Source organism: Falco biarmicus, chromosome 7 (assembly GCF_023638135.1).
Source record: "Falco biarmicus isolate bFalBia1 chromosome 7, bFalBia1.pri, whole genome shotgun sequence".
Classification (NCBI taxonomy): Eukaryota; Metazoa; Chordata; class Aves; order Falconiformes; family Falconidae; genus Falco; species Falco biarmicus.
This window is the reverse complement of record NC_079294.1, coordinates 60,120,580-60,133,213: the sequence shown is the minus strand read 5'-3', so window position 1 is coordinate 60,133,213 and position 12,634 is coordinate 60,120,580. Positions and strand designations below refer to the sequence as shown.

Here is a 12,634-nt window from a genome sequence, read left to right as displayed (position 1 = left end):
GGTGGCATCCATCATTCCCCATACTCTGTTAATACAGCACAAGCAAGCAAAAGGAAAAAAAAATGTTTCCATATAATGCTCCAAAAGCATTGTCATCAATTTGCTTACAATAGTAGCTGTCAGAATGGTGGATCTGGGTTTCCTGGAATCAGAGCTGAGAAGCTTTTTATCCCCTGAGCTATTGTTTGTATTCATGGGAACTGCACAGGAATGACTCTGGAATCTGTGACAGAAATTTGAGGTTTTGTCTGGATAAAGTCCTAAATGATTAATTGGATTCTAAACAGAGCAATCCTTCTGGAATATGAAGTAGCCATTTAACAGAGGGCATTTACTGTGGATCCTGGAAGATCCGAAAGATCAAAGCAGGAAAATGCCCACAAATGTTATTTTTTCTACGTTGCGTGTCACTTCTAATTTAAATTTATTTACATGATTCCACATACTAGTTTTTCAGTACAAACCTAAAACATATAGCCTAAGATTAATTTTTAAAACAGCAATGTGATAGCATCTTAACAGTGCTTTTTCAAAAAGTCACACTCCTAAACAAAAACTTCAATCAAGACAGAACTGGAAATTAAAAATAAAGATTTTTCAGCTGTGAAAGGCATGTTAAGTGACTCAAGCAATTCATTTCACCTTCTATCAAAGGTCTTTAGTCTGCCTTTCTGTAATTCTGCTTGGGTGCCTTGCATGTCTGGGAACCACTGAGCAGGGGTGACAAGAAAACAGCCAAACTGGTTATACCAAGTATAACAGACAAAAGATATCAGGAGCAACCAAAATTAGAAGATACACCATAAAACCAATGACATAATGGTATTGTTAGCATTATGGCAAAGTATATTTTTAAATACCACCATACTGTGTATAATTTGACAATTAGAAAACAGTGTATCTTTTCATCAGGAAATTTTGCTAGGACTTGGGAATTTTCCTTTGTAAAGGCATAAACCAGCCACTGGCCTACGCCTATTTATTATTCAACACCACAGTGATCTGGTGGGGACAACAGCAGCCTTAACTGCAAACAGCCCAGAACAAACACATGATTACTCCTCCAAAGTGTAAATGACAAAGCCAGCAAGACAGCTACTGCTTCCTCATTTACACAACGAAATACTTCTATACTACATCCACAAGGCTCTTCTGAAAACAATTTCTTTTAAGAAGTGAATTCTAAATCAAGGTTTACATTGTAGATGACTGGACTAGTGTTTACTCTGTTAGAGAACAAGTGTCTTCTCTAAAAGCCATATACAATGCAATACAGTAAAATGAATTGGTGCACAGCAGCCAATCCAACTCTTAAATTTGTTATTGCAAATGCAATTCTTAAGTGATGGAAATTTTCCTTGATAGTATTGTTTAACAATATCTTCAGTGATCTACTTTCTAAAAGTCTTGGCTGATATGATATGTTGAAAGTAAAAGCAACTCACTGAAATTCCGTTATACAAAAAACCCAGTCAAATACGGGCTGAAGAATATGTTCCATAGGTCACTGCAGAACTACAAGACCACCCTAGGTATAAATAAAACACCTTTTATAATGAAGTCAGCTGGAATTGGGTATCTCAAAAGAAGTGAATAATTACTTCAAATACTGTAGTGCAAGGGTGTTCTTTAGAAAAGGAAAATTATCTAAAGCGAGATGTTTCATTAAATATCACAACTATTCAAACCAACACACCCAAATAATGAAGTCTCATAAGACTTGTTTAGTAACAGCATGCAGAGTAGAATAGGCAAAACAGCTGTCATTTTCTTTTAGCCTAACAACCTACACATTAATTATTCAAACAATAAATGCCTGTATCTTTATCAAAGAAATAATGTGAATACCTGTAACAATCCGTAAAAATACAAATACTATGAGTGTACTATGCTAATACTGAAGGACAATACAGTGTGTACTAAATTCTGCAAATGATTATGTAAGCTAATCAAACTTTTCAGTAAGATTTGAGCTAGAACAGATCGCTTCCAATTCAAGAGGACTTGAAATTTTAAGCCTTAATTTGAGGATGATTTATTACTTGCATTTCAGTGGCACCCAGATGGCTCCAATACTGATCTGGGTCCCATTGTCTAGTGTATTTCACAAAATGATGGTATGAAACAGTCTCTGCCTAAGGCAGCCTAATTATGCAAAACAAGGTTGAGAGAAGCATCAAAAGCAAACAGAAGGGATCTGCCTAGTTCATCCAAAAGGTCAGGCAGATCTGGGAACACAGCCATGTTCCTAGTAGCATTTCCCTTACTGGTCCTTACTGCCTGATGAGGACAGAAAATTTCTTTTGAGCCAAATATCAGTGTGGAAAATGCTGTAGTTGGCCCATGAATAGAAAGAGCAGTCTTACACTGTCCAATGAAGATTTTAAGCCCAGCAAGCAACATTATGGCCTTTGTGAACTGCTTAATAAGAAATCTCAAGAACCACTAAATTCAGTGTGATTGGGCACTACCACAAGCAGCCCTTAGCATGCCAGGAAAAATATTATGCCAGCAGCTGTTTTTCAGAAAAGAAAAATATTCAAAAGAACTATTATACACAATTTCAAAGATGATACAGGCTTCAGTGTACCAGAATCCTTTCTACCTTAGAAAAATTGATGCTATAAAGATATTTCAAGAACATTCACAGTTCAAATGGTGTCCATCACTTAGTACTGACACAGACCATACATCTATAAGGGTACAGTTGATACGCTTGTCTTAGATGTCTGAAGCAGCACTGTGAAACAGAAACTACATCTACCTTCCTGGTAAAATGGCAGAACTTTGCAGAAGTTATGTGACCTTGGAAAACTGCTGGGTTTTTGGTAATATACAGGGTAACTCCGTAGAAGCGCTACTGCATTGAGCATAACCAAAGGGTGCAAGGCCATTCGGATACTGGCACTGTGCTACCAGAATACAGAACACCAGGCAGGGTACCGCAGTAAGCCTGAGGTCAGGCGGACTGAGGTGGGCTCTAGTGTCTTGTACATTTTGGGATGTGGAGCAGGGGCAAGGAAGAGATGAATCTCAAAAGTAAAGAGAGGCTAATTTCTTGACTATACTCTTCCTGTGACCTCAGATCCAGAAAGACCCATCACCTCCATATGTAAGCCCTCCCTTGAGTATCACACACAGCGTAATGCAGAGGTACCCAAGTGACTGGCTAATTCCTGTATTTAACCCAAGCAGCTGCAGTCAGGAAAGCAGTGCTGGCAGCGTGGCAGCACACTACCACCTCACACATAACCATGCCAGTGCCTGTATGGACAGGTAGTTTACCAAGTCATTCCTTACTTCCATATGAAAGAAAATACAGATCCTAGAATGGCGTTACAAGATGACATTAGGCAACTTCAAAAGCAATCTCCACATCAACAGTTGCTTTCCATCAACCCCACGTAAAAAGGCATGATGACTAGAAAAGCATGTATGACTAGAAGCTGCCATAACCTGTAACGTAGAGCAGTCTGAATACCATTTTTAAAGTGATTTCTGTACTACTGTGTTGAAATACTTTCCTTCAGCAATATACAATTGAAGAACAGGTAAAAACTGCTTTCAAAGCAGTCAGGATCTCAGCCTGTCCTTGAAAGAAACCACAACTTAAAAAATCAGGGAAAGATTCTACAAGTTTGTGTCTTTTCTTGATTGTTGTTTAACCAACTATGGTGTCTTACTGGTTTTATTCAGTGAAAAACCCTTTCATAACAGGTATCTTATTCCTCTGTAAGCCCTTACAGGCCCCAAATGCTTCCTATTCAGAAAGGAAGAGAATATTCTCGCTGCAGATTCAGCTTCTCCATTCTGCTGCATCCATTCCATCATAGTGGAAAGCAGGTATCACCTCCTTTCCTGCTTAGGAGTACCAAGCGACTGAGGGAAGTGCTGAGCACCTGAAACACTCCCACAAAACATCATGCTGGGGATGAGGATTAAGCAGTAGAGGGTGGGAAGAGAAATATCTGCAATATGCTAAAGAATTTTACAGAAGCACCTACACATAAAATGTTCTCAAAATAAAAACAAGTCACAGTTATTCTGTTAAAACACAAACTTTCACATTGTACCAAACACTTTGTGTACCAGCTTGCTTATTTTATAAATAGCTGATCTCTATACCACATCCTGAAAGAAGAAAAAATCCAACAATTTTCAGCCTCCCTATTTACCAATTGTTTGACTGCCCTGTAGTCAAATCTTGGCTTCACAGAATGCTGCCATTTGCATCACTACAGATCAACTTATCTATCAAACAAATAAAGGCAATGTATCTTCTTCTCAAGATTATATCTACTTTTACACAAGCATTTAAAAGAAAGCATGAAAACAGATTGCTTTCTTCATAACTTGCATGGAAAAAACCTCCCAATTTTATTTCTGTCTGTACTCCTCAGGAGTATTTTCTCTCAACAGCTCTTAATTGCAAATTACAAGGTCTGGCAAAAATACAATTTAAAAAAGACCCCAAAAAACAGACAGCCATCAAGATGGATGTTATAAACCCAATAGAAAAGTTAACTTATTTCATATCCATAGCCATCTTGCAAAAGCTACAAAAATACAAGAAGTATCAGATTAATAACTTCTTGTTTTCTTTCAAAGATAGAAGGTTTAAGGGGAGACAGAATAACTTGTGGTCAAACTTCAAACACTTACCCTACAGACATGTATTATCAGTATAGATTCCCTACAAGTAAAACAAGCATCCAAAAGTATTTTGTAATTCAGAGATCCCATCCACAATATATAAAGGGGACTGCCAAGGCCTTAAAATGCCTGAAGTCAGATATGAGAACTCCTCTTCCAATAAATATTGTAATAATGAACATTTACACATGTAGTTATAAAAAAACCCCTCATACAAGTTAACTTTGGCTCAAGACCATCATCTTTCTTTGTGTCTCAATCACTGACTGCTGAGCTTTAGCCTTGACTTCGGTCAGTAGCTACAAACAGGAATTCGGGAACTGGAACGAAAAAAGGAGACGTGTGGCTCTACTGTTGCATTCTTTCCTATTACTTAAGAAAAACGTATCAAGAGGGAAAATTAAAGCCACACCACTAGCACTTCTATTTACTCTTTTAATTAGCTTCAGATGTTCTGACCAATACAATAAGCTTTTCATATTTGAAAGGTTCCAGGTTACTCTTAGAATCCATTTACATGTCTAAACTGTCACTGGCACAATGATGCCTGTAAAGCTACAATTCAAACCTGGTATAGATTCACAGATTCTTGGAGTCTCTCTTATTACCTTAGTCTGCTTCCTGTTTAATGCATGCTTGACAATCTCATCCAGCAACTTCTATATTAAGCCTTCATCCTCTGAGTCGTAAAATGACTTACAATTCAAAAGGAATGAATTAAAATTCAGAATATAAAACTTGCAGATTCAGAATGCCTGATATTCTTACCACTTATTACATGCAGTCCTTCTCTTACCTATCTTCAGAGCCCTAAATCTTCTACTTAGAAGGGATACCAAAAAAGAATTCAGATTAAACGTGTTTACAGTTCACCCATGCCTCCCCCAAGAAAAAGCGTATCTAAGAACGAACCATTATTTAAAAGATGTGAGTTAACAGGAATACTACACATTTCAGAACTTTACAACTAGTAGATGTCTGACAAGTTCTGCACTTGCTGAGAATTCAATCAGCATCTGAAAGAGCCATGTGCGTTATTTTTTTACTATAACACAGATTTCCCAAATGGGATTAGAGTTCCATTATTCTAAGCATTGTGTAATCACAAGTATCTTCTTGTTCAAAGAACCTTACGATTAAGATAAAATGACATGACTGAGTAAAAAAAAGTCACTGCAAGGAATGAAGACAGAACAAAGGGAACAGGCTCAGGCAAAAACATAAACTAACTGAAGGTGCATTATTAATTCAAAGATTAAAAAAAAATACAAGGAGTTCATAATTATCCCAAAGTTATATATTTTAAACTAAGAATTCTGAAAAAGTTTATATTGAAATCTAAGAGAATATAGCCACATAAACCCAGTACACTTAATATTGCCTAGTAATATCATAAAGGAAAATACTTGACTAACTTGAAATTTATCTGTTTAAACTTGGACCAAACTGAAAGCTTTCACTAATGATTATTTGGTGCCATCCTCTACAGGCAGGAATAAATTGTATAAGTATGACAGAAGAAATGAATAAAAAAGGAGTATCTCACAAGACAGACCTTGATACGTGTATTGCTCCATCCCCCGGGGCTGCAGCAATCTGAACTACAGAAAATACATTCATTAACTGAAGAAAAAAAAATGGTAATTTGATTTCCACAGAGACCAAAATGGATTCACTTAAATGTAGGCTCTATTATTGACCTTCCTGTGTTTATAGTCTACAAATCGCATTAATGAAATGAATAATAAAAAATAAATTAAACCTTCATTTCTTTAAACATACTTTACGCATATGATTTCCATGAGATTAAGTGTTTAAAAATACCAAAAAGCATCTAGTTCACTAGCTGTAAAATGGGGGTAACAACACATTAAAAGGAACCTGTGTAGATATATGTCCCAGGTACTCAGCTAATGAGCTGAGCACACTGAGAAAATACCACTAATGCAGAATTCATTCAGAATGTCATGGAAGGTTTGAATAATATGCAATTAAAGCAGCAACCATACACTTGCTAACATAGGAAATGCAAAACAAAACCAACATGGCTAGTAGCTTAGCAAAAGCCTTATTTTGTTACAAAAATGTGAGAGCATGACTTTCAACGTGACAAAAAATCCCCAAAAAACCACCTGCCCCACTGAGATTTGCCAGGTGGAAAGGTGACTGGTTTACGCAAGCATTTTTCCTACTACCAGTACATTTTAGCACACTAGCTGCAATTCTAATCTCTCCTGAGGGTCAATTTTAGAAAATGTTGCCAGTTGTTCAAATCTCCCTCTCCTATGCATATCTATAATTACATGTGAACATTTTCTTATGTGAAATTCCTAACACCTGACAGAATGAACATACATGCCAAGGTCTGGGGATAGAAGTGGAAGTCAGAGAGGCAAGGGGTTTATGTTTTTGCTTAGTATCGGAGCACAGTAGCTACAAATCCTAAAGAAACTGGCACAAAACAATGATTAGCTGGAATTAACATCCTTCTAACTGATGTTCCTTTAGGGCACTGATACCTGAGGCTGTTCAGACAAAAGACTAGTTAATCCACAAAACCTCACCAGCACCTCAAATGAGAACAACCAAGACTGAGAGGACAACTGTACGCAATATTGCCAATCCTCACTGGTTTGAGGTACCTAATCTGTTACTGGCTTACACGTAGATCCCTATACCCCAAAAGCTGCAGGTTTATGTATTTTTTTTTGTGCATACACCATCTATGGAAGACAGTTATCGGGTTTCTCTTGGTTTTGGTTTTTTTTTTCCTCTTTCTTTCGGTGTATCTCTGTTTTTCCCTTCTATGGTTCTCCATGAAGTCAGACTTAGCTACAAGAAGGTTAAATGAATCTGTACTGGAGGACAGGTAAGTCCCTGGTCCACTGCAATTTCTAATGCCAGTAAGGTACCACTGCCAATGAAGACATAATGTACTTTCTGAAATGTACTCTTTCCAGGATTCCCAACTCCTTTGATAGCACTTGGCTGGTCTACAGAGATCCTCCTTTTCCATTAGCATCCACATAAAATTGCTGATGCAGTTACAATTACTAACAAAGAAATACTGGTAGTGAAGTGCTTAACAGATACTACCTAGTAGGGCAGTTTGGCTACTAGAAATGAGGAAGAATCCATACCACGTGAAAAAAAAGCACATACTTTGGAGAGAAACAATGGTAAACACACCATAGCTGGCAACTGCACGGAATACTAGTCCCACTGACCTCAAAAATCTGTAGTCTCAAAGACTTCATATTTGACATCACAAAATAAATCAGAAGATGAAATAAAACCAACCAAACAAAAAAAGACTTTATAATCCATTTACAAAAGTTTCTATGGTCCTAACACCAAATAAAAGAACATCTGATTTTAAAAAAAAACACCCACAGCCAAAACCAGAAAAACCTAGACTTCAGATATTTTAAAAATCTAATGTGAAAAGCTTATACCCTCTTACTCTTGCCCTTGAATTCATTTTTAATTCCTTCAGTGGAGTCCTCAGAGGAGCTCTACAATGCAGGTGTGTCTGCCTTGAACAAGGAACTCTGATTTACAGCTTTTTATATTACTCCTTGAAGATCTACTATCCACATCATAGGACTAAAATACAGTGCACTATCAGCTGTTGACACTCTCTATCAGTTTTCCCACTTGCACATTTTCTTTACACCTTCACTTTCACCTCTCCGTTTAAGTGACAAAGATGACCAAAGGGAATGATTTTGAGGATACCACCGCTTACTATCACCAGACTTAATTCTGAAATAATGAAATCTATCCTCTTTGCCTTTAGGAATAAAAATATATGTTGACTTGGATGTAAGGACCAAAAAACCCCAAAACCCTAGGTGTCTGTTAACCCCTAGAAGGTTAACTTTCATATGCATTAGATTTATTGTTACATTTTCTATTAGCAGTAGGCTGGGGCTGGTTTGTGTTTTGGGTTGGTTGGGTGGGGTTTTTTTCACTCCCCAAACAAGTTTACCAGAGAACTCATTTAAAAAGGCACATAAAATTGAGGAAAACACATTTATGAAGAATCACTTTCATTTGTGAAGGACTCACTTTCTATTGAAATAGCGAAGCATGCCATCTAAACAAAACATAAATTAATTTCTGAACAGCATATCTATAAAAGGAAACAAGACAAATACAAAGCAACGTTTTTCCCCCCTCTTCATTTCAGAAAGGAATTAATCAAATGTCTTGACCAAAACTTAACCTTTTCCGCTTATTATTCCAGTCTGCCACATCTACAGGAAATAATCACCAAAACAGATGGAATGAATAGATATTTTTACCTCCCAGTGGCTGAACACCAGCTGCGGACTGGCCAGGCCACTAGTTCTCTTCCTGATTTCATCAGCAAAACCAAAGCTTTCTGCTACTGGCAGGACTGCCTTAATAATAAACACATCCGTCCCCTCTTTCATCTCCTCTTGTAACACTCTGCCTTCTCTTCTGGACAAGACAGCATACACACGACCTGCAAAGACATAATTTTTATGAGCTTACCAATGTATTTATTTTCTGCATCATGAAGATAAATACATAAATATTTGCTTGGGAAAATTCATCATTGAGTAAAATTCATCATTTCTTTGGCTAAAATTCTTTCTTGGAAGCGGATTAATTAAGTGGACCCATGAAATTCAAGCAAACAACATGTTTTCCCAGTACAATGTGCAGAACCATATGAGTAACATTTAACACATCATTACAGCTGTACGGATTTAGACAATGCTTGTACTAGGTGCATTTTATACAATCATATGACTATTTTCTTAAAGGCACTTTGCCAGGTTATGTACCTGACTTGCTTTACTTCTTATAACCAAGTATTTGAGAAACATTACTCAGTTATCAAGCACTGGAACAGGCTGCTCAGGAAAGTGGTTGAATCACCATCCCCGGAGGTATTCAAAAGATGTGTAGATGTGGCGCTTAGGAATGTGGTTTATTGGTGGAGATAGAGTGCCAGGTTAACAGTTGGACTCAATGATTTTAAAGGTCTTTTCCAACCGAAATGATTCTATGATTCTAAGACATATCACTGTGCTTCAGGAATCATATCTTAGCTACCTTCAGAAGTTTGTTTGGATCCCCATGTACCTGTATGGTACTTGTCCCAGATACTGCAGTGCTATTCTAATCACAGAAAGCTGGTTTATCTGAAATACTACATATTTATCGTGCTTAATATGTTCAATTAGTTTTTTAATTAATTCAGTCTTTAGTAATGTCTAATTTTTATTTTTCTTTAACAAATTAATATTCAATCCATTGAAATACAGTGTCTATACCATGAAAGTAGGAGATGTGAAAATGGCCATGTTTGACTTTATGGTAGGCTTTAGGTTAATTTTGGAAAATGTTTTTGCAAATTTATGGGTTAAGCATTCTACAGATAAATACTAACAAACACATTTGTGTTGATCAAGGTAATAAAAACACAATACAACCTATGTACTGAAGAAAGTGCTTTAGGAATGCTTTCATTTACAAATAGATAGTAAGTATTGGATGCAAAAATTAATTTTAAAAGTACCTTGCCATGAAGAACAAGTTTATATCAATTTCTAAGAGGTTTAAATATTTTCTATTATATTGCACTTAAAAAACACAAATGCATATTGCTACCTTTTAAACAGCTGGGCAAAACTGACTCTTACTGGAAATAAATAGAAATATGCATTACTTCATAATACTTGCCACCTTTTCTCACTTGACAAAGATTTCGTTACATATTATAGCCACAGATATTGATTTGCATATATACTGTAAGCCTTCTGCAGGATACCAGAGAAAATATTGCAGTGGGTTCATGTGCCTTTATTTTTTAAATACAGAATCTGATCCTTGTTCAAGGCACTCCACACAAGCACACAGCTAGTACTGTTACATCTTCCTGTCAGATGCAGGTAATGAAGCATCAGTTCAGCACCAATCATTTCAAGAGTTTATAGTTCTCTAATAAAATGGGGGTTGAAGTGTTTTGTCTGTCATAACTGATAATTTTCTCTGCTCCTGCCCTTACCAGGACCTCCTCGCTGTTCCACTGACTGAACTTCACCTTTACGATGAACAATAGTCTTCTTATGGCTCACAAGGAAATGGAGGAAATACTTAAAATTCTATACTTAAAATCATAAAAAAGATTAAGGCATTCTGAAGATAAGTCACTGAGCTTGCCAGGGATGTACAGCCTTTGTTAACATAACTAGCAATTTCAATTCCATGGAAATTTCAGTGAGTCCAGAAAATTCTCAGATATGAAAGGGTCTTATCTCAGCACAGCTCACAAGTCACTAACTGCTTTAAAATGCGAGTTTAAACATACACGCTGCAAAAGAGCACCACATCATGGTCACTGTACATACTGTGTATGTACTACACAGTATATATTAAAGCTATTTGTTAAAGCAAGTAAGTTCAAAACCACTTTATAGGTTATTAACATTATAATTATTAAAATAAATATTTTAAGTTAAGTAAGACATAGAAAACTTTGCACACATATTAATGAGGTAAGGTAACATTTATGAAAAAGCACTTTAGATGCACATTTTTTGGCCATAACCCACTGAAGATTATTCTTTGAAAACATATAAGCCAGAAGACAATTTATAGCTTACTAAATGGTTTCTAGCTGCATGTATTTCATTCAAGCAGTCTGGAGTATTGCCTTAATTAATGCTATCACAAAGAAGCTATATAAGGTCTTCCGTTTTACCACTATGGGCAGACAGCAGTATACTGAAGAAATACTGGTTCTACCGCTACACTAATTAGTTGAATGGATTTAGCAGCATCAATCACCACGAAATACTGTTAAGATCTTCCTGTTTGAAGCAGTTAAAGCAGTTATTTTGAAAACATGATACTGCTTCAAGAACAGCTTCAAGGTGCTGTAACACAGAGAACAAACCTGTGCATAAGACTCACTTTAAATACATATTAAGACCAGCTCCTTCAGTCCTGTTCACCACTTTACTGAAGGATATTTCAGTGCATTAAGTGGAAACACTAAACTCATTTCCGTACTCCCTGCACGCAAAAAAAAATAAAATAATTAAGCTTCATACTGGAAAGCAATACTGTGGAAGGACAACAGGATCAGCATTTGCAAGAGCCATGGGGCCATCACAAATTCAGTAAACAGGGAAGGATGAGCTGCTCTTCTGTTTTGGAAGCTGCAGGTTTTCACTCATACAACTGAGCCAGAGGTAATATTACAAATTGATTTGCACTGTCCCCTAAAATGCTGTGATCCAAAATTTTAATATTTTTATTTTTAAAAAAATAAAGACATAAGAATTGCTATGAAAATCCAAGCCCAAAAGCTACAAACTGAGTCTGGTAAAGTATCTTCCCAACTAAGTTTCAATGACATCAGCAAAATGAAAAGACAGTCCAGCTTTCAGTCTCCGGAACACCTAGACTAAGGAAGAAGAGCTCAAAAGGTAGGAATATCAACAGGCAAAAGCTAATAATAATTAAACACATGATACTAGTTCAGAATATTCTTCAGCTTTGGGGAGTTTACATAGAAGTTCCATAAAGCAGGATTGTGTAAAAATGAATTTTTCTAGTGAACTAATTGTAGGAATGAGATGCTCCAAGTAATACCCGCTGGGAAACATCAGATGTATGTGGGACCCAAGTCTAAACCCAAGGCCTGTTACACTGGACATGTATAAGCTTGCAAGCCATTACTGCGTGCTTCCTCCCTTGCTCCCCTCCTCAGCTCCAGTTCAGTTTATTTTCATTGTCAGAAAAGTCTGATGGAAAAACCTTTATATACCGAAATAAGGAACTTTATAAAAGAACTAGCTTTCTCAGAAGCTAACAGCTTAGAAACAAGCAGATTAATGTGAAGATAGATTAAACTCAACTGGGTATCAACATACGGAAGATCAAACAAAAGAATAAAGTTACAAAAGTCAGTGGTTTATCACATGTCAACTGCCAAGTC

General features: G+C 36.6%; 1 protein-coding gene across 2 annotated transcripts in view; it reads right to left on the bottom strand.

Moving 5' to 3' along the window:
• EFL1 (elongation factor like GTPase 1) overlaps window positions 1–12,634 on the bottom strand; it is a 122,610-nt gene that overhangs the window by 45,484 nt on the left and 64,492 nt on the right. For both annotated transcript variants that reach the window (XM_056345276.1, XM_056345274.1), the window contains exon 19: window positions 8,961–9,145. In XM_056345276.1, coding sequence (XP_056201251.1) covers window positions 8,961–9,145 — 185 coding nt within the window. The remainder of the gene's footprint in view (window positions 1–8,960; window positions 9,146–12,634) is intronic.